Source organism: Lissotriton vulgaris, chromosome 1_1 (assembly GCF_964263255.1).
Source record: "Lissotriton vulgaris chromosome 1_1, aLisVul1.2, whole genome shotgun sequence".
NCBI lineage: Eukaryota > Metazoa > Chordata > Amphibia > Caudata > Salamandridae > Lissotriton > Lissotriton vulgaris.
This window is the reverse complement of record NC_141685.1, coordinates 604,906,134-604,933,455: the sequence shown is the minus strand read 5'-3', so window position 1 is coordinate 604,933,455 and position 27,322 is coordinate 604,906,134. Positions and strand designations below refer to the sequence as shown.

The following is a 27,322-nucleotide window of genomic DNA, read 5'->3' as shown; positions in this document are numbered from 1 at the left end:
CACCCATAAACCTTTTGTAAAACAACTTTACCTTTACATGCTAAAAACCATGAAACCGATTCATAAAAGTGAGCTTTGAAAAATATCAGGCAATGAGAGAAGGAATGATTTTTGGGTGCCCCCTATCCTACAGGGAGGACCAAGCAGATGCAGTTAACACAAAGAGCCTATCATGCTGACCAATTCAGTTCCCAACCTCCTGGGTCCACCCCAAGCAAAGTTATGGGCAAAAATACAATGCCAATCAAAGGCCCAGCAAAGCATTATGGGGCGAGATTCTAGAGTGCAGTGAATATTATAGTATTAGCTTCCAGCTGAGCCCAGAGAGCTGCTGCTGCTTGAGGAATGTTTTGATATTGGATACTATAATATTCACTGCACTCTAGAATCTCGTTCCATAATGCTTTGTAGGTCCTTTGGTTGAGATTGTATTTTTGCTCATAACTGTGCTTGGGGTGGGCCTAGGAGGATGGGACCACCACCGAATCCTTCAGCATGATGTGCTCTTTGTGTTCAAAGCATCTGCTTTGTTCCCTCCCTAGATTAGAGAGGACCACAAAATCATCACCTCTCTTACTGCTTGCTATATTTTCATTTTCACTTTTGTGAAAAGACTATAAGTATTTTAGCATGTAACGGTAGAGTTACTTGTTTTACTAAAGATATGTGAGGTTTCTGTTTTAATTATTAGAATGAGATGAGGGGAGTTTGATTTACATTGAAAACACAGATTTCATACAACAACTCTGGAATTAGCTACTGCACCCACAACCCTTTGATAAAACAACGTTGCCTTTACATGCTAAAAAGCACATAACCAGTTCACAAAAGTGAGCTTTGAAAAATATCAGGCAATGAGAGAGGTGATGATTTTTGGGTCCCCCCTAACCTAGGGGGAGGCCCAAGCAGATGCCTTGAACACAAAAAACATATCATGCTGAATGATTCGGCGGTGGTCCCATCCTTTGAAGACCACCCCAAACTAAGTTATGGACAAAAATACAATGCCAACCAAATGCCCAGCAAAGCATTATGGGGCGAGATTCTAGAGTGCAGTGAATATTATAGTTTTAGCTCCCAGCTGAGCCCAGAGAGCTGCTGCTGCTTGAGGAATGTTTTGATATTGGATACTATAATATTTACTGCACTCTAGAATCTTGCCCCATAATGCTTTGCAGGACTTTTGGTTGGGATTGTATTTTTGGCCATAACTGTGCTTGGGGTGGTCCTAGGAGGATGAGACCACTACCGAATCAAGCATGTTGTGCTCTTTGTTTTCATGGCATCTGCTTGGTTCTCGCCCTAGGTTAGGGAGGACCCCCAACATCATCAATTCTCTCACTGCTTGCTATTTTTTCATTTTCACTTTTATGAGATGACAAAATGCATTTTAGAATGTAATGATAATGACAGAAGGGAGTTTCAAACTCTGTAGAATTCAACTTCGCCCACCCTTAGTTTGGTGTGCAGTGAAATTATGTAGATGGAGAGTATGTGGTATGTAGTGTTTAGGAAAAATGTAGAGTGGGATTATGTGTTATGGAGAGTAATTATGTGGTATGGTAGTCTGTGTTGTGGAGTGGTAATCTCAGATTTAGTCTTTCTCATTTCAATAGAAGCTCAACTATGAACTCAGTGAGACAAAAACAGAAGGAATCACTGAGGAGCACTTGTGGACCTAGTCAGAGGTATGAGCAGGGCCACTGGAATTATGTGATTGTTTGACTGCAACGATTTTTCGCACAATTATTCATTTTCTGTATTAGCCACATAATTCATCATCTGCTCCCTAATCTGCAGATTTGTACAAAAAAAGCCTTGTTTCTAGCTCAAACGGCTCAAATGTTACCAAAAATGCAGCGACAAGTATTACAGCATGATGGAAGGCCCGTTGCAAACCTAGAATGATCACCTGTTACTAATTGCTAAATGTGGGTGTTAAATTGGTACTAATGGTGTGCAAGCCACTCTTGCTTCCCTCTGCACCTCTCTTGCCTTTTTCTGCATTTCTGATGCTTCTTTCTGCATGTTTCTTCCTTTTTCTGCACTTTTCTTGCGTCTTTCTGCAAATCTCTTGTACTTTCTGCAACTCTCTTCCCTCTTTCTGCACGGCTGTTTCCTCTTTCTGCACCTCATATGCTTCTTTCTTTACCCCTCTTATGTCTTTCTGCGCCCTATTTGCCTCTTTCTGCATCTCTGTTCCTTCTTTCTGCACTTCATTTGTTTCTTTCTGCACCCCTCTTGCCTCTCTCTCCACTCCTCTTTCCTCTTTCTGCACTTATCTTGCTCCTTTCGGCACCTCACTTGCCTCTTTCTGCACCTCTAGTGCCTCTTTCTGCAGTTCCCTTGCCTCCTTCTGCACTTAACTTGCCTCTTTCTGCACCTCTAGTGCCTCTTTCTGCAGTTCTCTTGCCTCCTTCTGCACATCACTTGCCTCTTTCTGCACCTCTATTGCCTCTTTCTGTAGTTCCCTTGTCTCCTTCTGTACCTCACTTGCTTCTTTCTACACCACGCTTGCCTGTTTCTGCACCCCTCTTCCCTCTTTGTGCAACTCTTTTGCCTCTTTTTACACCTCTCTTCCCTCTTTCTGCACCACTCTTGTCTCTTTCTGTACCTCTGTTCCTTCTTTCTTCACCTGTCTTGTCTCTTTCTGCACCCTTTGTGCCTCTCAAAGCAGCTCTGTTGCTACTTTCTACAGTTCTCTTCCTCTTTCTGCACCCCTCCTGCCTCGTTCTGTATTCCTCGCTTCTCTCTGCACCTCTCCTACCCCTTTCTGCACCCCTCTTGGCTCTTTTTCCACCTCTGTTGGTTCTTTCTGTACCTCTTTTGAAATGTTCTGCACTTCAATTGCCTCTTTCTGTACCTCTGTTGGTTCTTTCTGCACTGCTCTGGCTTCTGCCTGCAACTCTGTTTCAAATGTCTGCATCCCTCTTGCCTTTTTCTGCAACCCCCTTCACTCTTTTGGCACTTCTCTTTTCTCAGTCTGCCCACATGTTCCCTCTTTCTGTACCTCTTTTGCCTTTTTCTGCAACTCTCGTGCCTCTTGCCTCTTTCTGAAGTTCTCTTGCCTCCTTCTGCACCTCACTTGCCTCTTTTTGCAACTCTGTTGGTTCTTTTGCACTGGCCTTTCTTCTTTCTGCACCTCTCTTGCAAATTTCAGCACCCCTTTTGCCTCTTTCTGCACCCCTTTTACCTGTTTCTACACCTCTCTTGCCTCTGTCTGCACCCCTGTTCATTTGTTTGTACCTCTTTTGCTGTGTCTGCAACTCTCTAACCTCTTTCTACAGTTCTCTTGCCTCCTAATGCTCCTCTGTGCTTCTTTCTGCACTTCTCTTGCCTCTTTCTTCGCCCATGTTGATTCATTCTGCATTTGCCATGCTTCTTTCTGCACATGTCTTGCTTCTTCCTGCACTGTTGTTAACTCTTTCTGCACTCGTCTACCTTCTTTCTGTACCTTTCTTGCCTGTTTCTGCATCTCACTTGCCTCTTCCTGCACTTTTCTTGCTTCTTTCTACACCTCTGTTGCTTTTCTCAGTAATTCTCTTGCCTCTTTCTGTACTTTTCTTACCTTTTTTGCAACTCTCTTACCTCTTCTTGCAGTTATCTTGTCTCCTTCTGCGCCTGACTTGCCTCTTTTTGCACCTCTGTTGGTTCTTTCTGCACTGCTCTGGCTTCTTCCTGCACCTCTGTTCCAAATTTCGGCATCCCTCTTGCCTTTTTCTGCATTCTTCTTCCCTCTTTCTGCACCTCTCTTGCCTCAAACTACCCACCTGCTCTCTCTTTCTGCACCCCTTTTGCCTGTTCTCCAACTCTTTTGCCTCTTTCTGCAGTTATCTTGCTTCCTTCTTCACCTCCCTTACCTCTTTTTTGCACCTCTGTTGTTTTTTTACTGCTATTGCTTCTATTTGTACCTCTCTTCCAACTTTCTGCATCCCTATTGCCTCTTTCTGCACCCCTTTTACCTGTTTCTGCACCACTCTTGCCTTTGTCGGCACCTCTGTTACCTCTTTCTGTAACTCTTTTGCAGTTCTCATGCCTCCTTCTGCACCTCTGTTGCTTCTTTCTGCACTTCTCTTGCCTATTTCTGCACCCCTGTTACTTCATTTAGCACTTTTCATGCTTCTTTCTGCATCTGTCTTGCTTCTTTATGCACCCTTCTTGTCTCTTTCTGCACTCGTCTTCCCTTTTCTGTACCTTTCTTGCCTGTTTCTGCATCTCACTTACCTCTTTCTGCACTTTTCTTGCTTCTTTCAATACCTCTGTTGCTTTTTTCAGTAATTCTCTTGCCTCTTTCTGCACTTTTTCTTACCTGTTTCTGCAACTCTCTTGCCTCTTCCTGTAGTTATCTTGCCTCCTCTCCTTCTGCGCTTCACTCGCCTCTTTTTGCACCTCTGTTGGTTCTTTCTGCACTGTTCTGGCTTCTTCCTGCACCTCTGCTCCGACTTTCTGCACCCCTCTTGCCTTTCTGCTCCAATCTTCCCTCTTTCTGTACCTCTCTTGCTTCAGTCTGCCCACCTGTACCCTCTTTCTGCATCTCTTTTGCCTGCTTCTGCAACTCTCTTGCCTATTTCTGCAGTTCTCTTGCCTCCTTCTGCATCTCACGTGCCTCTTTTTGCACCTCTGTTGGTTCTTTTGCACTGCTCTTGCTTCTTTCTGCACCCCTCTTGACTCTTTCTGCACCACTTTTATCTGTTTCTGTACCTCTCGTGCCTCTGTCTGCACCTCTGTTCCCTCTTTCTGTACCTCTTTTGCCTGTTTCTGGAACTCTCTAGCCTCTGTCTGCAGTTCTCTGACCTCCTTCTTCACCTCTGTTGCTTCTTTCTGCACTTCTCGTGCCTCTTCCTGCAACCCTGTTGCTTCATTCTGCACTTTCCATGCTTCTTTCTGCATGTCTTGCTTCTTTCTGCACTTGTCTTCCCTCTTTCTGTACCTTTCTTGCCTGTTTCTGTATCTCACTTGCCTCTTTCTGCACTTTTCTTGCTTCTTTCTACACCTCTGTTGCTTCTTTCAGCAATTCTCTTGCCTCTTTCTATACTTCTCTTGAATGTTTCTGCAACTCACTTACCTCTTTCTGCAGTTCTCTTGCCTCCTTCTGCGCCTCACGTGCCTCTTCTTGCACCTCTGTTGATTCTTTCTGCACTTCTCTGGCTTCTTCCTGCACCTCTGTTCCATATTTCTGCATCCCTCTTGCCTTTTTCTGCATTCCTCTTCCCTCAGTCTGCCCACCTGTTCTTTCTTTCTGCACCCCTTTTGCCTGTTTCTGCAATGCTTTTGCCTCTTTCTGCAGTTATCTTGCTTCCTTCTTCGCCTCACTTACCTCTTTTTGCACCGCTGTTGTTTTTTTTACTGCCCTTGCTTCTTTCTGTACCTCTCTTGCAACTTTCTGCATCCCTCTTGCCTCTTTCTGCACCCCTTTTACCTGTTTCTACACAACTCTTGCCTCTGTCTGCACCTCTGTTCCCACTTTTTGTACCTCTTGCAGTTCTCCTGCCTACTTCTGCACCTCTGTTGCTTCTTTGTGCACTTCACTTACCTCTTTCTGTACCCTGTTGCTGCATTGTGTACTTTCCATGCTTCGTTCTGCATCTGTCTTGCTTCTTTCTGCACCCCTGTTGTCTCTTTCAGCACTTGTCTTCCATCTTTCTGTACCTTGCTTGCCTGTTTCTGCACCTCACCTGCCTCTTTCTGCATTTGTCTTGCTTCTTTCTACACCTCTGTTACTTCTTTCAGCAGTTCTCTTGCCACTTTCTGCAGTTCTTGCCTTTTTCTGCACTCGTCGTTCCTCTTTGTGCAACTCTCTAGCCTCTTTCTACATCTCATTTCCTTCTTTCTGCATCACCCTTGCCTCTTTTTGTACCTCTGGTACTTCTTTCTGCACTTCTCTTGACTCTTTCCGCACCCTTTGTGCCTGTTTGAGCACCTCTGTTGCTTCTTTCTGCACTTCTCTTCCTTCTTTCTGCACTCATCGTGTCTCCTTCTGCACCTCTGCTGCTTTTTTCTACACTTCTCTTGGTTCTTTCTGCACTTTGCTTGCCTCTTTCTGCATGCCTCCTACCTCTTTGAACAGCTCTTTTGCTTCTTTCTGCACTTCTCTCTCCTCATTCTGCACCCCTCCCGCCTCTTTGTGCACCTCTAATGCTTCTTTCTTCTTTTCTATTGCCTCTTTCTGCACCCCTCTTGCTTCTTTCCGCACCTCAATTGCCTCTTTCAGCACATCTTTTGCTTTTTCAACCGATCTCCTGCCCCTTTCTGCACGCCACTGGCCTCTTTCAGCACCTCTGTTGCTTTTTTTCTGCAGATCTCTTGCCTCTTTCTGCATCCCTCTTTTCTCTTTCTGCACCTATCTTGCTGCTATCTGCACCCCTGTTCCCTCTTCCTGCACCTTTCAGCCTGTTTCTGCATCTCTCTTGCCTCTTTCTGAACCTCTGTTGCCTCTTTCTGCACTTCTCTTGCTCTTTCTGCACCCTTTGTGCCTCTTTCAGCACCTCTGTTACTTCCTTCTGCACTTCTCCTCATTCTTTCTATACCCCTCCTGCCTCTTTCTGTACCTCTCTTGCCTCTTTGTGCTCCCCTCCTACTTTTTCTGAACGCCTTTTGCCTCTGTTTGCACCTCTATTGGTTCTTTCTACACTGCTCTTGCTTCTTTCTGTACCTCACTTGCCTCTTTCTGCACATCTCTTGCTTCTCTCTATACCTTTGTGGCTTCTTTCTGCAATTCTCTTGCCTCTTTCTGCACTTCTCTTCCTTCTTTCAGCACCCCTACTGCTTCTTTCTGTACCTATTTTGCCTCTCTGTGCACCTCTCCTACCTCTTTCTATACCCCTCTTGCCTCTTTTTGCATCTCTGATGGTTCTTTCTTCACTGCTCATGATCGTTCCTGTACTTCTCTTCCGTCTTTATGCACCCCTGTTTCCTCTTTCTGTACCTCTCTTGCCTCTTTCTGTACCTCTCTTGCCTCTTTATGCACTTCACTTGCTTCTTTCTGCACCTCTCTTGCCTCTCTCAGCACCTTTGTTGCTCCTTTCTGCATTTCTCTTGCCTCTTTCTTCACCTCTGAGTTAGAGGTAGTTTTAATCCCCCTGCCCTATTTAGAATCCCCAGTCTGTTGTAAAAAAGGAATCAAATCTGGCATAGTTAGCTAATGTGAAAATAAAATTATGAAACCCTAGGCGCAAACTACCCCAATAGCCAAAAAAGGGCTCCGCACTAGGGGGTAAAAGGCCCCACAGTTAAGGGTGTTAAGAAGAGAGCACTAGCGCTTTAGCAGTGGTTAGCAGAGGTAAAGTGTGCAGAGTCCTAAGGCCAACAAAACGAATTCAATAAAAATACAAGCAGTAAGGCAAAACATTTGGGTAAAGACCACCTAACAAAACTCAAAACCAAAAAACATCTTGCCGGTTTCACTTAAAGACCTGCCCCCTTGACAAACTCAAGGACTATTTTTAATGACTAATCTTTTAATGACTGCAAGCACCTGGGTTTAGGATCTTTTATCTCTAAATATCCTTGATTGTACCTTGCCACTCCACTGCTGTATATCATCATATAAAGTATTATGTTGGAGTACTCTATTTGAAAATATTTCTTCTCAAGAGACTGATTCTACTTACACACTCAATCAGAGGATTCTGAGGGGCTCCTACTTCCTTCTGCTGAATCCCAAGGGACTGATCTACAGCTGCAACAGGCTGACAGACCCGATTGGTTGCCCGGTCATTGTACAGCCTGCCCTCCACTCCTCCCGGGGTGCATCGGTGCTTGGTCCCTGTTGACAGTGGGAGCTCCCTGAAGCTCAATGATTTTACAGTGCTGTTTGCCTGACCACTTTTCCCTCCTGCTGGTCATCCATCTGGCTGTCCTAGCGTGCTGATGTTCTCCTAGCGGAATTTTATGTCTGCTTGCCCTCTTGGTTTCTTGAGTGCACTGCCATTGGCCTGCCCGTTTCTCCCTCCTGCTGGCGGTTGGTCGGGCTGACCCAACGGATTGGTCCAGAGACTTGAGAAATATTAGTCATTCTGATTTAATCTCTACTAGCAACATCATCCTACTAAAATCAATGCTACCTGGAGGGCCTTAAAAAATCCCAGATGAAGCCGCTTTACTTACTCTTTTAACAACAATAAAACCCTCCAACCACTTCAATGAACCCCTGCCTGCCAAGTTTATCAAAAAGATTAGGCCTGCAAGACTCCCTCTCTGGACCAAGAATGTAATTGCATCTCTCTCTCTCTCACAGGGCACGTTTTCTGACTGATTAAAGGTAGGACAGGTCACCCCTATGCCAAAAAAAAAAGCAAAGACAGAATTGTCTAACCTCAACAACCACCGCCCTATCAACAACATCCTGAATCTTTCAACTTTAGTCTTGTGATTATTGTGAACTCTGAAATGCATTGTGTATGGCACACTTTTTTCTGCATTGTATTTAAAGGTTGAAAAATCTGCCGTTTTTCCTGCACTAACGAATTTTGCACGCTGCACTTTTACCAGAGCGTCTACAGCTGCAATCTTCGTCTTTGAACCATTGCACACTGCACTTTACCTCTCCCCTATTACTCCCCCTTTTAATGTGAGGGGGGAGAGATAGTATTTCTTGAGTATTATACACTAAAAGCATTGGGGTAAATTCCTTCTTTCTTTAAAAATGTTCAAGGTATTCTGGGGAGGATGTAAGAATCCAGAATACTTTTTTCTCCACAGAGACATAATTTGCACTATTTCATTAGTACTTTTGTACTGTGCCTTTGGCTACAAATCTGCACTATTGCACTATGGCACTTTGGCCTCATTGCACTTTACTTTCCCTTTGGATGAGGGGGAAGGATACTGCTTCGAGCAATTGGGGGAAAGTACTAGGGCAGCTTCACCCTCCCTTATATATGCAGGGTAGGAAGGTTAAGATTGTTAGGTATAGAAAAGAGATCTAAAGCTCGAACTCTATTACAGTTCAAGCTACATCAGATATTAGGTTTTCACGGGTGGAAGCTTCATCAGGTATACGTGCTATGCTATTAACAACCCATACTAGTGGTACCAGTGGCACTGTGCTTGTTGGTGGAAGTAGAAAACATTGGGGGAACAGATTGCACTAGGGTCTTTTGAAGGTGGCATTAGTAACTGCACAAACACTTCTTTCTGTAACAATTCTACAGTATAATCCAGGGCTTAATAACCAAAAATAGTTTTGTTTATAGGGGTGAAGAAGAGGGGGGAGGACGTGCTCCCGGGTGCCAAGTCAAGGCATCTGGTAGTTGGAGGGAGGCAGTGAAGGGGAGGAAAGGGCTACCTCAGTCCACATACAGGGACTGAGGAAGTCCTCAGCATTGTTTAGCATTAAAAAATGTGTGTTAATGTAGCAGGCACATTTGAGATAATGTGCTGATTAACAACATGGGCAAATTCTGGGGCCAATCTGGAATTGGTATTGTCTCTGGTATCAAGGGGTTATATGTGATTTTATTAAAAGAGCTGGCTCTACTGGGAAGTAGACTGATGAGAGAATATAGCAGACACAATCTGACTGAAGAATGGTGCAACTGCTGAAGGTACTTTCATGTAATGTGAACAGCTTTGTGAATGCACAAAAAACGGGAGCGATGCTAAAATGGTTAGAATCTTTTTCCCCTCAGGTGATCTTTTTGCAGGAGACACATCTTAAATCTAACTCCTCCAACTTTGCTTTCCCTAAAAAATATACCCAAGCATACTTTGCCTCAGCCCATGTGGCAGTGCATGGAGTGGGTATTGGGAGGCAGTTAAGGTGATCCGGTATTAGGGAGCCAGGTGGATTTGGATAGAAGTCCTAGTTAATGGGGTAGCCTTAGCCCTCCTTAATTATTATGGACCAATTGGGGATGATTGTGTGGCTCTGAAGCAGGTATATGATCTCCTGGTGAATGCACATGGGACTACAATTATGGAAGGAGATTTCAACTTAATACAAGATTTTGTCCTGGATATCTTTAATAAGGGAAAAAAAGCAATTGAAACCTAAAACAGATATAATTTTAAAAATTATAAAAGAGGGTTTTGTCTTATTAGACCCATGGATGGTAGACCATCCAGGTGCTACCGAGATCTCTGCTACTCAGCGAGATTTAAAACAGCATCTTGCCTGGACTTCTTTTTGATAGGTAACCATCTCTCTCTCGAGGGGGGGGAATCTTTGATTGTTTCTAATCCATTCTCAGATCACTCGCTAGTCTCCTTGACATTAAACTTGCCCGCCCCTAGAGAAAAAATAGCAGGTGGCATTTTGATAAAACATTGTTATCGGATCAAAAATGAATTGACAAAACCTGTGATTTTATAATGGTGTTTTTTAAGGAAGACGTGAACACAGCACCAGGCTTTATGTGTGGGAAGCCTTCAAGGCCCCTTTTAGGGGATGGGTGGTAGCATATAGGGCCAATCTTTTTAAATTAAGAAAACTTAAGATTGCTGGGTTCCACAAAACAGTGGAGCGGGAAGAAGGAACTCTTGGCTAGGCCAACAGAGGACTCGGAGGTAGAGGCACTCCAGCAGGAATTAGCAAGGGCAAATGAGAAGCTAAAAAGTTTCTTTTTACTTGAGGAAATTGCTGGAAGCACAGCTTCTCAATAAAAGGTGTACGAAGAGAGCCAGCACATCGGCAAATTCTTAGCCTGGTCCACAAAGACACAACAGAGCAAGCAGCATTTTCCACAAATTGGAGATCCTTGTACTAGGTGCCTTGAGAATGATACGGACGAAATTACCAAAAAATGTGTGTCCCATTTTAGTAAAATATAAGCCGAAGTCTAGATCAAAAACCCTTGAAGTCTTGCAGAATATTTTATGTCACTCCAGTTACCTACGATTGGTGAGGAGGACCACATGCTCCTAAGTGAACCAATCACAATCGATGAATTAAGGCAAATCACAAAAAAAATGGCAATTGAGAAGGCAAGTGGCAACGATGGGATCCCTGTTGAAGTGTATAAATTGTTTTTAGACAAACTTGCCTCGTTCTTGATATCAATATACAATCAAAGTATGACCGGAATGGTGGTCTCAGATAGATTTAAGGAGGCAGTTGTGATCTCAATTTTAAAGAAGGATGAAGACCCCAAAGACCCAAGTTCTTATCACTATATAAGTCTACTAAATGCAGACTACAAGCTCTTTGTGAAAATCTGGGCAAATAGAATCACAGGCTGTGTGCAATATCTGGTACACGCAGAGTGAACAGGGTTTCTGCCTGGGAGATCCATGGTTGTAAATACTTTTTATCTGATCCAGACGATAGACTACTTTTTTGCTAGAAAGGAGGATCTTACTGATGGACGCGGAAAAGGCATTCGACCTAGTGGATTTGCAGGCCCTTTTTTCATCTTGGGAGAGTTTGGCTTTCCACGCCAACTGATTGAGATGCTAGAGAGAATTAAAAGGGGAGCCACCGCAAAAATAATTATAAACTCTGAGGAGGCAGGAGAAGTAGCGATAAGGCGAGGTACTAGGCAAGAATGCCCTCTCTCCCCCTTTTATGTTTTAATGTGTCAACCAAAGCCCCCCTAGCAGTAATGGCCAAAATCAAGTTGTTTGCCCATGACTTGATCTTGTACCCGAGTCCAGAGAAAATAAACATTCAGAGAGCGCTCAGAGAAATCCAGGCGTTTACAGAACTGGGGGGCTATAGGGTCAATCAGCCTAAAACGGAGCTTCTCCTATTTAACGCTCCAGGATTGAAGCTACCGGAAGGGTTAACATTTCTGCCTCTTCAACCAATTAGATATCTGGGGCTGTACGTGACAGTGGACTTCCTCCAACATTTTCCTCTGAACTATGGTAGAACACTGGATAAAATGAAAGTCTGCTTTAAAGATGGACACTTTTACCGCTGTCGATAATAGGGCGAGTCTCTTTGATAAAGATGTTGATTCTCCCCTTGTTGATATTTGTGTTCCTAAATCTTGCTTTAAAGATTCCAATCTCATATTTTGACGAAGTGGACAAGGCGATTCGAGAGTTCATCTGGGCTAAGAAAAAAACTCGGATTAAGCTATCTATTTTACACTTGGATGTAGAACAGGGGGGTCTTACACTACCTCATTTGGCTACCTATTACCAAGCTGCGCTACTTAGCTTACCAACACAGCTCCTATTTCGAACTTCAATACTTTTCTATGGGAAACATCCTTTACAACGCAACTTTTACCACGCACTGCCTTTACATCGCAACTTTTACAACGCAAACCATTACAACGCATTGCGCTGGGGGGCGCTCTAGGATAGGGAATAGATTTAATTTACTATCCAACTCCTTCCGTACTATCCACAAAACAATTTGAAGCTCAGAGCTGCTGGCTAAGTTTCAGGCATATTACATGCTTTCTTTTAACCAACTATAGAGGAATCAGCAAGAATGTTAGATTAATTTTAAAAGCAGCCTTTGAGGTAAATGTGGCTGGTATTGGCAATTGGTATAGGCTTTTACACTAGGAGGTAAATAGGAATCTTATTGAAGCAATGCTCCCAAAAATTGCCCAGGAAACCAATTGCTGGTTTAACAGACAGGAATGGCTAGGAGTATGTGAGGCGTGCCACAGGGCGTTGAGGGCGGTCAATTCACAAAGAATGTCCTTTCTCTCCAGACAGGTGCCATATTACACCACTTCCAGACTCCATAAATGGTTTCCTACGGCACCGAATGACTGCTTTAGATGTAATCTGCCAGAAGCGGGTGATTGGATACATATATTGTTTACTTGCCCGAGTTTAGAGTACTTTTGGGACAAAGTGTTCAGCTTTATTAGTAAATGTCTGTCAAGAGTTATCCTTCCATGTGCATCGCTGGCATCGTTTGGTTTCTCCTATGTAGGTTGACAGCTCTCATTTTATAGTTATAGGCAATGCTGTGTCTTTTTAGCCATAGCAGTAGCCAGATCTCTAATATTACAGAATTGGAGATCTCAGAAAATCCTTACAATAGCTCAATGTTTTTTGAAGTTGGAGAGGACCTACAAATTTGAAGAGGCCTACGCGAAGAGGTTAGGGGTGGTGTGGAGATTTGAGAGGACATGTAAGGGCTTTGCTGCCACCAACCATACAAATGATACTGTGTAAGTTACTTTGATGATCTTTTGTATACATTTTTATTTTAGCAGTAACTGACCTCGGGATGATACTGTAATAGTTAAAAGGAGGATTGTTCCCAGGAGAGAGCTCAGGAGGTAGAATTAAATTGATCATACATACCGCCTTTCCAAAGGAAACTCTGTAGTCACTTAGGGCATCAAGGTAGGGAACGCAGGTTATCACTGAGCTGCTTTTTAGAATGCTGGCATTGCACACCATCTAAAATGGGCTATGAATTTGCGCTTTTTATCACCGTACATTTTAAATATGCGACTCAATATTCTATAGGCTTTTTAACCTTCTTGTTTTTTGTATATTTTGTGTACCACATTTATCATGTACACACATGAAACTTGTTTTACTTATTGTTTATTTATAATATGACATTGGAGAGTTTGCAAATTTGTCTGCTTTATGTAATGTGCTGTGTTTTTGTATGCACAAATGAAAAAAATATATAAAAAGTAAAAAAAAAAATAATAACATCCTGACTCTAGCAAAGCTTTTAGAGAAATGCTTTCACATATATACCACATTGAACAATTTGAACCCCTTGATCAACATCAATCTGGCTTCTGAAATGGCTCTAACACACATTGTTGATGACACCCTGAGAATGTTAGACCAGAACTAATACTGTCTGCATATGCTGCTTGACCTCTCCTCGACTTTCGATACGTTCAAACGTGACAGTATGATTGACCATCTTGAGAACAGGATGGGGCTATCTGGTACCGTCTTAAAATGATTTGCCACTTAACTTCATAATAGAGCATAAAGGTTCAAGGTCAATCAAACCCAATCTAATACCATCCAATAACGATTGGAGTTCCCTGAGGTTCCACACTTTGATCCACCTCATTCAGTTTGCTCATGTAACCTCTTATAGATCTTTTGAATCTCTTATATTAACTACCACATGTACACTGATGACACACAACTATATTTGAAAATTTCCTCCCTTGATGACATCAAACTGCTGATGTCTCACCCTCAAATGACTCATGCTTAACACCCTCCAAACTGAATTCTTCCTGATCACACCACCCAATCACTCTGCACCTACAGAAGAATGGCTCAAGCAACTCACTGCTCTTAACTGCGTCCCACACTTGATAGATTCCTGTAGATCACTAGGTGTAATGTTGGACAAATGCCTCATTATGCAAGACCATATCAGTACCCCTTCTAGAGGATCCAACTACCATTTAAACGTGTTAAGGAAAATCAGAACTTTCTTGCCCCGGCTGACTTTCAATTAGCATTCCAATCCCTGGTTATCTCCCATTTGGATTATGGGAGCACTACTCTTGCCTGTTTACCCAAACTACAGTTGGCTCCACTAAGTGCCACATAGAGCACAGCTGCCCGGCTCTAAACTAGATCCAGAAGATTCAACCACATTACCCCTGACCTCAACCACCTAAAATGGCTACCATTGGAAGCCAGAATCCAGTTGAAGATAGCTTGCTTAACACACAAGAGTCATCTGGTCGCATTGGACCGGAACAAAGTCAAATGTTCAGGCTGACTGTGATGGAGTGTTGTATGGCTACAGGCACCAGTTTGAGCCTGCTGAGCAAAAGTACCTTAGTCCGGGTTGTGCAGATATCAAGGATCCTGGTGACGGAGAGGATATGGAGTGCAGAGCATCGGCAGTGATGAGCTGGTCCTGGTTGCTCAACAGCGCCGATGCGTCAGCTCTCATTGCTGCAATTTGGAGTATCAGTTCCGTTGTCAAAGCTGTCGAGGACTTTACTTTAAAAGTGCGTCAAGTAGTGGTGGTCCCGAAGAATGACTGGTGTCTCTGAGCCATGCAAAAGTAGCAACTTTTGGTTTCTGGTCCATGCACAGGAGCAATACACTGGTACTGGCACTGCCGCTGTGATGATGTATTGGTTCTGTTGAAATAGATCCTTAGGAACACTTGCAAGGGTCAAGGGCTGATGTCGATGTGGCACCACTTGGCAGAGTAGACTTACCGATGGCAGAATCTGGGTGCAGAAGCAGGATAGTTGGAAGTCTGTTATGTCCATGAAGCTTCGGATAAAGAGGTCAGCCAACTAGCCCTCGGAGTCACTCTGGTGGTCAAGGGATGCAGGTCCAGTCTTTCTCACCCAGACCAGGAGGGCAGCAGGCAACAGGTCAGCATAGCAATAAATCAGTTCTTCCAAAGAAGAAGTACAGAAAAGTGTCAGCCCTTTAGCAGCACAGCATTCCTTCTGTCTGGCAGAGTATCCACAGGCCCAGAATTGTGCTGAAGTTGTAGGGTCTGAGGTCCAATTCTTAAACCCAATGGTCTTTAAAGTGCACACAGGTACTTCCTTCCTGCCCTGGCACCAAACTCACTACATGGGGCTATGCAGACTTTTGTGTGGGGACAGGACTCAGCCTGTTCAGGTGTAAGCTTGAGGCTGTGCTCAGATCCTCCCTCCCATTGTCCCCGGATGGCCCATCAAGTCACAGCTTAGCTCCCATTGTGTGTGGCTGTCTAGAGGGAATACCCAAAGCCCAGCCGTCACCCTCCTCAGACATGTATCTGAGACATACTTCAGGCACCCAGGACTAAGAACAGTAAAATGCCAATGTTATAAAAGTGACATTTTCAAACTTTTAATAATAAATCCAACTTTGCCATTCAAGAGTATTTATCACTACATTCCATAGGTACAAAACATGAAAGATCCACTCCCTCTCAATTAGGAATTATAACTTATTACATGTAATATGGAATCCCCAATGTTATCTTCTGAGAGAAGTAGACCTCACAATAGTGAAAAATAATTTGGGGAGTTTTTCACTACCAGGACATGTAAAACTTGAAAGTACATGCGTGTCTAATTTTTATCAATACAGAATCAATTTTTCAGTATCACTGCATACATTATATGCTCATGTTTTTTTTAATATACTATGTGACCAAGAATTTGTCTTGCTTTATTATCAGTGTCATTGATAGTTTTATTTCATTCACTTGTCTAGAGCTTCAGTGATTTGATTTGGTAGTCAAGAGTCTTATTTGAGGGTGTGTAATATGATCGTCTAGCATGAAATTGTTCCCCAGCCCAAACTAGTTAAATAACTACCTATCGCTGGAATAAGTGCAATGTTTATGTTTTCAGTCTACCTCCTTCAAAGTGCAGAACAATGCCAGCTTTCTAAAAGTGGAATTTTTCAAATTGTAATGATAAATTCGGCTTTACTATTAAAGAGGAATTTTCCTTACAATTCCACAGGTAAAAACCCTCTGGGAGAGGATGTTGCCTTATGGCTAAAGCGGTCAGACTCGAAGCTGGGGATTCTCAGCAATGATGCTCAACATCCTGTGATTCTGAGCAAATTACTTAATCTCCCTGTGCCTAACAAAAATGAGTGTGTCCATCTGTAACAAAACTGGTGCTCATGTAAAGTGCTCTGATACCTGATGTCTTGGGTCTAGTTTGAGCTATATAAAACACTCAACAAAAGAAAACATGACAGCTCTACCTGCTTCAAATTGGTGATTACACTTATTAGATGTAACAAGGAATCCCCAGTGTTAACCTATGGGAGGAGTATGCCTCACAAGTATAGGACATGTACAACGTAAGCGTACATGTCCTACCTTTCAATTACATAGCACCCTGCTAGTGGGCTACCTAGAACCTACCTGAGGGGTGATGTATATGGAATAGAACGGGAGCGTAAGGATTGGTAAGGGGTTTTAAATGCAAAGTTGACATGGCAGTGTAAACTGCACACACAGGCTCTTCAGTGGTAGGCCTGAGCCATGTTTTAAAGGGCTACTTAAGTGGGTGGCACAATCAATCTACAGGCCCACTAGGAACATTTAACTTACAGGCCCTAAGAACATGTAATGCCCTTTACTAGGGACTTATAGGTAAATTGAATATGCCAGTTGTGGATAAGTCGATCAAACCATGTTTGGGGAGATAGCACATGCACTTTAGTGCTTTTTAGCAGTTGTAGAGTGCCCAGAGTACTAAAACTATCAAAACAAAACCGAAAAATTGGAGGAAAGCAAGCAAAAGGTTTTGAGGGAGACCACCCTAAGGCTGACATGTCTAACACTTACTTTTAGGAAATATCTAGATGAAATTGTAAATTAAAGAAAAATGTATTTAATGAATCTAGCCTTCTATGCCAGCTCCTGAAAGAAAGGGGCCATTTCAGATGACTGATGATGAGCGCTCACAAGCCATGAGGGTGCACAAACCGGATTGATTTTACTTCTTGTAAGATTTACTTACCACCAGACGGAGAAATGAAAATGAGCCTACAATTGTTACGTTCCACTTTTTAATCAGATCAAGAAAATCATACTAAAAACTGGCATATCATGTCTATGACAGATGTACGTTTTGAGAAAAAAAAGCAACTGTATTTTGAGTATGAAAAGGAAAAACATTAAATACTATGTTGTATGTGCACACATGAAAGCAAAACCCAAACTAGGCACACTTATTGAATCATCGGGTCAGCAGCCTTTAGTCAGACACTACAAATGTGGAAACTGCTCCAAATGTGGAAACTGCTCTGAATGTGCACAAAACTCCAGGACTGAAATATGCATGTACAGCAATGTCAAACATACTCTTTGCACAATAATCAGCTGTTACACATGTAATTTAGGCTACCTTGTGTCCATGCATTTATGTAAATGTAGGTCGCACTGTGCAAAAGATCAGGCAAGGAAATATCTTGGCACAAAAGTGGGACTATATGCAAAGTAGAAAATGTTCCTCTAGATCAGCACTTTAAAACAAAACATGAAAAAAATAAGAAACATCATGGATTTTAAAGGGATGCGATGCTGATAAAAGAAGCCACATCACCACACCATAGAGGAGATCTGTCCAAACTGATGGTTCTGAGGAAACACCGCAGGATGTATTTGAGTGTACTTACCTTGGGTGACTACGTGGTCTCTGCACCTCCCCGGTCCACCACAGCCATTAGGGCTGATTGCTGTGGAAGGAGTACTGCCCTGACCCGGCCGGCGTGGTTTGCTCACCCACTTCCGGTCGCCGTCTCATGGCCGCCATTTTGACAGGGAGGCGGTCTAGTCTCTACATCCCCCTGCTCCAGGACAGACTACTTCAGCTGCCCATGGCATCGGAGGGCAGCGGGCGCACCGACGGCTCGCCAAAGGCAAGCCCATCTGCGTGCTCCCACGCCTGGACACCAGACATGCTGGCGGTCTCCACCCAGGGGTGCCGTTCTATACCAGGGAGCTTTTGATAACCATCGGCCGACAGATGAGGCCTTGCAGTCTGCACTTAGGGGCTGCAGTGGAAGGGCCTTTTTGTTGTCGCAAGTGTGGCTATAACTCCTGCCCCTCACCGCCTCCTGTCCCACCTAGAGTCACCATGAAAATTTTACACCTCAATGTCCGTTCTCGGGTGAGACACTATATGGAGATCCATGACCTCATTGAGGATGAATCTCCTGACGTGTTCTTCATAATGGAATCTTGGCTAACTGACGCCACAGTGGCTGAACCAGACCTTGCTCTCCCCCCGGGGTTCAGTATTCGGACTCTTAACAGGGAAACTAGAGGCAGGGGCATAGCTGTAAATTTAAGTCCCACTTCCACTGCACTTTCATTAAGAAGGATGTAGCCGGGTGCGAATGCGCCTGCTTCGTAATCTCCTTTAGTGCACAATCCTCCATCACAGGTCTGCTAGTCTACCATCCCCCAGAACCGACTTCGGAATTCAAGTCAGTCATTATTGAGGTCGTGAGTTCCCTAGCATTGACAGCTGCTAATTTTACTCTCATTGGTGACCTTAACTTGCACTTTAACCATCCCTCCGACCCTGAAATCAGCAGCTTGCTCGCTAACTTTGCCGCCTGTCAACTAAGTCAGCTGGTGGTGGGCCCTACCCACACTGCTGGGCACTTACTTGACCCAGTTTTTTCCAACATCTCTACTCTCACGATCAAAACACCTAGCCCTATATGTTGCTCCCATCACCTCCTAGTCTCCATCTCCCTCCCGCTTTCTGAGCCAGCACCCAGAGCTGATCTTAAAGCCTCTTTCAGACGATGCTGGCATAAACTCAAACTAAAGGACCTACTCACCTGTCTGCCATCCTGTCCTCCTATTTTAGATACTGATCTAGAGCAATCGTATAAGGCACTCTGTGATTGGATAATACAGGCCCTAGATAGCCTTATCCCTGCTAAGTGGTCCAAATGTTGTTGTTCGAGCTCCAATCCCTGGTACAACGACTCTCTAGCCACCCTGCGTAGCACGTGCAATAAGCTAGAACGGGCTTAGAGAAAGAAATACAACCCTGGAGCTAAAAAGCTGTACCAGGGCGAGATTAAATAATATCACAAGGCCATACATCTGGCACGAGCGGCTTACCTCACTAACTAGATCAAGTCCGGCAAAATTCTGGCGAAAAGCATTTTTAAAATACTCAGCCAATTCAAAAATAGGAAAGCTCCTCCCACTTCGATAAACACGTCCAGGCAGCAATGCTAGGATTTGGCCACCTTCTTTGTTCAGAAGGTAGAAGCCATTAATAAATCCTTCCCCACATGTCCGGTGGATATTGTGTCTCCACTCACATCCCTTCCTACTACCACCCTAGTAGCAATACCCCCTATCTCTCTAGACGAGCTTCTGACATTGAGCACGAAGATCAAATCAGGTTCACCTCTGGACTCTATGAGGCCGGCCCAATTCAGAGACTGCTTACCAATACTTCTCAAGCCCCTGTGCCAGATAATTAATTCCTCTTTCACTACGGCGGTGGTGCCTTCGTCATGGAACCAATCTTGCTAACGAAACCTTCACTGGACCCTACTAAGCGGGAAAACTTTCGACCGATCTCTCTTCTACCTTGGGTCACTAATATCGCAGAGGCCCACACAAATAACGCCCTTTCGGCCTTCCTAAACAACAGCGGTATCTTAGACCGCTCCCAGAATGGTTTCCGTCCCGGTCATAGTACCAAGACCGCACTTCTAGTGGAGAGTGAACATCTGCGTACGATACTGGATGAGGGACAAACTGCGGCGCTGATACTGCTTGATCTAAGCTCCGCATTTGACACAGTCTCCCATCAGATCCTCCTGCGTCGCTTAGAGGAGGCGGGGGTGACCAGCCTGGCTCTGGACTGGTTCCGCTCCTTTCTGACTGACAGAGCCTTCCAGGTCTCTGCCCCCCCCTTCCTCTCTCCCACCCATTCTATCAAGCAGGGAGTCCCCCAAGGCTCTGCATTAAGCCCTGTCCTGTTCAACCGCTATGTCCAACCCTTGGCAGGAGTGGCGCGGGACCATGGCATGACCATTGTGTCGTATGATGACGACACGCAACAGTGGTGGCCCTCTCCGATGACCAATCTCAGGCGCCACACAGTTCCGGAACGGACTAGAGGCAGTCGCATGCTGGATGACCACCAACTGCCTTCAACTTAACGCCAACAAGTCAGAAGTGCAGTTGGTGGGGAAAGACAAGGGACTCTGGAGCACGCAGTGGTGGCCAGTGTCCTTGGGCAGTGCCCCCACCCTTAAGTCGGCGGTGAAGAACCTAGCGATTTGGGTCGACTCCACTCTTGGGTTCCAGGAGCATATCAAAAAGATTGTGGGTACCTGCTTTGGACTCCTACGTGGTCTAAGGTCCATATTGGGTTTCTTTGACCCATCCACACGCCAGGTGATAGTACAGGCGACTATTTTGTCCAGACTGGACTATGCTAACTCCCTAATGTTAGGAGCCAATAAGGCGGAAGTGAATCTCCTTTAGTGAGTCCAGAATGCCGCTGCCCGAGTCCTGCTCAGGCTCCAAAGAACCTGCTCTATGACGAGTGCTTTACGACGACTCCACTGGCTACCCGTTCCTAGGAGGATCGAATTCAAGGCACTCTGTCTGTCCTTCAAAATACTAAAACTCTCATCTCCTGAGATTTTGTCCCATTTATTGGTCCCCTATGTACCCGCAAGCCAGCTACGCTACGCTAAGCAATTCTTGGCTAAGGTCCGTCGTGTGAAACGCCTTAGAGCAGGAGGCCGGTCCTTTCGCTGTCTTGCCGCAAAACTGTGGAACTCTCTCCCTGTCCAGATCCGCCGCTTAGACTGCCTGTTACCCTGCCGCAGGGCCATCAAAACTCTCCTGTTCCCTGCGGTCTAGCCCCTCGCTCTCTACTGACGCTGCTGGTAGCGCCGGGACGCCCCTTCGCTGGGGCAGCTGTGCGCTATACAAGTTTACTTTACATTACATTACATACATTACATTACATGTACACCTTGAACACTGTTATGTTATGTTGTGATGCTGTGGTATGTTATGATGTCATATCATGTTGTGGCATGCTTTATTATAATAAACGTTTACTGCCATGTGTTTCTTATGGCCTTTCATGGTACTTTAGTTGTCTAGCTTTCATCTAGAGCAAGTCCAGTCTATTATCAAGTTGATGGTGGATCTGTCTGTAGCTTTCATTGTCTGAGCTCTTCTGCAGTGTGTGCGTTACTGCACCTTTGTGGCCTGAGTCTGAGGGTACATTGCCAGACAGCACCAGGATACTTCTGAATCAGCAACTAACTCAGGGTCATAGGTGCTACAGTTGTGCTCTGGTCACGGTGCAGCAGGTTGTCCTGTATGTGGTATGAAGCTCCGTGAAGGTTACACAACTTTGGAGGCACGATATAAAAGTGTTGACTTAATACCAAAAGGTTGAAGGTTGATTGGTCTTGTTGCGGAAGCTTACATTTTATACAGGGGTACCCAAAAATTGACGGCTGTGGAGAGAGTATTGTTACTGTTGTTCTTACAGAGGCATGCTGTGTGTGGGTTGGCACAGGCAGTATTGTGGATACAGGCACAGTGAAATGGAATGCAGCAGAGGTGGTGTGCAGAAGTATATTCTTTGGCAAGATGTCCTGCAGGGAACTATTTATCAATACCTTACATGTAACGTATGAACCTACAGTCGTGATGGTCCCAATTGCCACATAAATGGTGACCCTACAATTACAAGGTCATGGTGCATACTGTTTCTAGGGTGAATCAATCATAATGTAAATTTTTTTTTAAAATAAACCATCAAATAGGCTTGGGTTTTTGCTAGATTTTCCAACTTACTCTAGATAAATGATTGCTACGGACATACAGCATTGGTCTATTTCCTTGCATAACCACTGCCAAGATAATAATGTGCCTTTTTCTACAAAAATTAATTCCCAAACGATTTGACAAAGCCTCGAACTACATGTCCCAGCATGCCCTGGATCACGTGACCGTATCAGATCACGTGACTCTGTCAAGCCGTAGACGAACGTACAAACAGCTCTCCTTTGCGATCGCCGGTGCCCCCCCAGACAGTTCGGATGACTGCCAGGAGACACCGACGGAAAGGTAAGCCGGCTGCACAGTACTCGCACGCCAGTGCGCGCGCTGCAAGCCTGACGAGTTTCGTCAATACCAACGCGTAAGACAAGCAGCGTAAGCCTTTAATGCAGTCTCGGTTTCCTTTAAATTTCGACTTTACCATATTTTACTAAACTAAGCCTGGCCCCATGCATCTGTGAACGTGTTAAGTGGACTGTTCTCCACATTACCGTACATTTGTATCACAATCTACATCGAGTTGTAAATTAAGCCATCAGTCTGATTGCTGGGGTCTAGTTCAGGCGGGGTCACCTACAACAAACCCACGTACTATGTGATGGAGTAACTAAGCCATCTTTGTTTTCCTCCGTGTAAACCCCTTTTAACTCATTGTCAAAAATAACTCATAAATTATTTTTAGAGCGGTGCTCCTCATACCTGAGCCGCATCCAGGTGGGGTGAAGCCTCTCAACCATCACATATGGGTGAGTGTCTATATTGGAATTCATTTTCTAGTATGTGTGAATGTGGCACCATCACACTGTGGTTTTTTATTGAAAAAACTGCGGGAATATGATACATTCATGTTCTTTTGTTTTCTTGTTTGTTTGTCTTTCTGTTTGGATCCAATACCGTGCGATACTATGCGGTAACAGTATACGGTTGAGTACACAACCTGGGACTCTCAGGTGATATTTTTTCATTACCATTCATTTTAAGCAGTAGTTTTGTATAACAAGGTCCTGAAGAATGCATTTGAAAATTTGTTCTAATGATGCAGAAACATGTTGACCACCATCAAGTACGGTTATTATTTCAAACCCGCACTTGCACTTGCTTTTTAACATTAGGGATTGGGAGATCCTAATAAAATTCGTTTTTCTACCCGATTCACCTAATTTTATTAAAACCCCTCACTTTTTCACTCCTACCACTATACACTGCTTTTTTTCAGTAGCCACCTTAATTTTTGTATAATTCATACTACCCACTTGTCACATCTTTCGGTCACGGTAACATCAGACCGGCCGTTTTGTCTCCTGGGTAAGGAGAACCCAAATGATGAGAAAGAGGGCGGTACAGTGTGGCTTCTGATGGGAACATTTTTCTCCATATGCTCTTGAGCCTTGACTTGGCCTGCATAAACCAGCATGCACGGTGTTCTCACGGGTGTTGTCTGTGTAGTATTGGTTGTGTGATCCATTTGATTGACTTACTCTGTATGACTCCCAGGTACAATTTGTTGTTATAATATTGTGTTTGGGGCATGTACTTGGCCGGTCGTTAAACCTGCCCTCAGACCCTCCTCTCATTGTTTGTTGTGTGTGTAACTATTTATCAATACCTTACATGTAATGTATGAACCTACAGTCGTGATGGTCCCAATCGCCACATAAATGGTGACCCTACAATTACAAGGTCATGGTGCATACTGTTTCTAGGGTGAATCAATCATTTGTTTGTTATGTTACTTTTCATTTCGAAACCACAGCCTTGCTGCAGAAGTCTCATTTGTATATTGTTTCTAAAACACTGAAAAATAAAACGTTTCTTTGGAACGTGCAGAATGAATGTATATGTTACAATCGTTCCCACTGTCAATCACTGTAGGCACTTGCATTTTAACCACAAGCCGCGTAACAAATCATGTATTTAAAATTATACCAACTGATATTTAATTCACCAAAAAGCTGTAAAAATATCTGTTCTCTCTTAAGTGACTCTGCAAGCAAACTCAGGCAGCACATTCCAAGGATTCCTACTGGCGGCCCGGGCGGTTGGAGGAGATTTCACGGTTGGGAATTTCGCAGTCACCAATTCCAACGCCCAACTATTGGATTGTAACAATGTTGCAGTAAGTCACCACTTATTCTTCACTTTATAATCTAATTGGAACTGAAGGTAACATATTTCAGAATCAATACTCTTTTATGTTGCTTTTTCCGCATGAGGGACGCTAAACAAAGTAATTTGGAGCAGCTTGAAAACGGAGCGACTGTTGTGTTAAACTGATGGTCGACTGGCTCTGTGTGTAACTTAAGGTCACGTCAGGCAAGGAAGAGTTTTTAGGATGTGCTCTGGGGCATTAACAAACTTGAAATGCATGTTGTTATTGTCTTAAATTGTGAAGCCTGCACAAGACATTTTTTGGACACACTCAAATGTATTTTTCACCTTATTCGTGAATTTATAACATATACGAGCTCTGCGCTGTGTGGCCAACCCTTCACCAGTCACACAAACCACAATGTTCATGTGCCTATATAATCACAAAAGGTACTGGCCACTCATTTTTAAAATACTTTTTTAGGCGCTTTCTAATAAACGCAACTGTAACATTAGCAGGTTGCAACGCCACACATTGGATTAGCAGATATTCAAAATGTATAGTATGCGCACAACGTGACATTAACCCTTCTCCATTTCAGCCATTTTTCTCCCCACTATGCCCAAGAACTCTCAGAGTCAGAACATGTTGTCTAGGGTGTATCCTTTTATTTATTTCACATCAAACCAGGTAATTCTTCACAGACCAATAGGAGAAAGCCATCCTGTTTGGATATATACAATTATTTATAGCATCATACTTTAGTGGCATCAACCTCTCAAGGCATTAAGTACATTAAGCCAACATTACTTGAACTTCAGTTTTGGCTGTACACTTTAGCGGCCACAACATGTCAAAGGCAGTAAGAAAATTAGGCACAATATTACACCTGCACTTGAGCTTGGCCTTACAATGGAACTTGTCTGTCTCATCCCGCCAAGCTCTCCAATCAGCTGCGCACATTGTGCCAGCAGGCGTCAATGCGTACAGTTTCATTACTTGAAATCTATGGCACCGGATAATGCACCAGCCAACCGGGGTGCCTGAACACAGGCAGCCTACCCAAGGTTCTACTCAGTCCATATGTTGCGGGTTAGGGCAGTAGAGTCCAGGACCACCAGCAGGTTGGTCCTCCTTTACAGCCTACCCTCAGCAGATGTGGATCCTACCCCCTCCTGGGGTCCAGCCAGACACTGAACTTCCCTTGTTGTGCATCCACCTTTGTTGTTAACTGCAGTGCTCGGCCACAGGGTTAGAAGCTACCTGGCGCACTCACCCTCCCCATCCTCGGCGCTGACAGTGCTCCGTGATAGCCACCAGAATAATGCTGTTAACAAGCTCATGTGCATTTCCCGAGAGATGCACCCCAGCTGTGCGGAACTGGTCCCTTACAGCTACTAGCGCTAGTTGTGCCAACCTGTTGTGGCAGCTTGCAGAATTACTTCTGACCTCAGGTGTGCACCCAGCCTCTGGCAACAGAAGCCTTCCTAATGACATTAGATCCTTCCCACTAACGTTAATGACTAGAGACGAAATAAAATCCTGACATTTGTACTCTGTCCAAATTAATGGACTTGTTGCTTTGCTCTACCCCTAAAGAATGCCTACCTTAATGTAGGGGGACCGTGCTCCGCCCATAAATGGGGTGATGTTGCCACAGCTGAAGTGCAAATGCGGGAGACAGAAACCCTACATGCCACCTATTTTCTGCTAGTGTGGGCTTTATATATTCAAAGAAGCCGGATCAGAAAACCTTATATTCCCCCTTGTCCGGGCTTTGGTGCCCACAAATTTGAGACCCTGGCCCTAAATGTTCTCAGAATCACAGACCCGTAGAAGAAAACACTACTATTTAAATATAAACAATTCTTTGTAGCATTATGCTTAGCCGCATCAACCTTTTCAAGGCATTAAGTAAATTAGGCACAGCATTACTCTGGAATTTCAGTTCTAGTTGTACACTTTAGCGGCAACAGCATGTTGACGGCAATAAGAAAATTAGGCACAACATTACACCTGCACTTGAGCTTGGCCTTACAATTGAACATGACTGACCCATTTTATGAAGCTTTTCACTCTGTTTTCTGCCCACCTTGGCCATAGAATAAAGTGGTTATAATGTAAATGGATTTCTCGCAATCCCACTCAGATGTGGATTATGTCACCAATAAATTGTAACCCTTTTTAGGTATTTGAGTTAAAAAAGGAAAGAGAACTTTGCTGAAAATTGTTTGCCAAAATACGGCCCTATAAATTTGCAGGGCTGCAGGCACGCTAGAGAACATCGCATATTAATGCTTGGCCATTTGGTAACTCCACCCGATTGTCAAAGTATTAACTAGCAAACCCTAGTGCCTGTGGAGTAAGCCTGAAATAGCCCACCACCTGGGGCTGTGTTGCTGGTTTCTAACGCATTTGTTGCCTAGGGCCCGCAGAATGCTCATAATGTTGCACACCGCCCACCGCTCGTGAAGTCTGTTCATGGCATAGATTTTATTCACATCAAATCAGATAATTCACCATAAACCACTAAAATAGTACAAATATCCTTCTTGGATATATACATTATTATACATAGCTTCCCACACCAGCGACATTCACATGTCAAAGGCACTAAGTAATCAAATAGCCATTACATTTAAACATAGCATTAAGTTGACCATACTCTTAAACACTCTGCTGCGCACTTTGTGCCGGCTGGTCAGAACGCGCTGCAGCAAACAGTTATTTGAAAACCAGGGCACTGCATAATGCACCGGCCCTCCGAGTTACCTGAACAATGAAATAACACTCTAGCAACATTCACATGTTAAAGGCACTACGAAATTAAAATTATCATTGCAGTTGAGCATAGCATTAAGTTGTCCGTAGTCTTAAGCCCTCCCCGTCGGGGTTCCGTGTTGCACACAGCACTGAGACAGCTGTTATGGAGATTGTTGACAACCTCAGACTAACGCTAGACCGAGGCAATTCCGCAATTCTTGTCCTACTAGATCTATCTGCAGCCTTTGATACCATCTCCCACAGCACTTTGAAACATCGGCTATGGGAGATAG

At 44.1% G+C, this 27,322-nt stretch overlaps 1 protein-coding gene across 3 annotated transcripts in view; it reads left to right on the top strand.

Annotated features, from left to right (window-relative positions):
* The window catches only part of LOC147747554 (ferric reductase 1-like), a 335,069-nt gene that overhangs the window by 129,265 nt on the left and 178,482 nt on the right, over positions 1-27,322 (top strand). For all 3 annotated transcript variants that reach the window (XM_086954117.1, XM_086954120.1, XM_086954121.1), the window contains exon 3: positions 24,157-24,293. In XM_086954117.1, the coding sequence (XP_086810243.1) occupies positions 24,157-24,293 (137 nt within the window). The remainder of the gene's footprint in view (positions 1-24,156; positions 24,294-27,322) is intronic.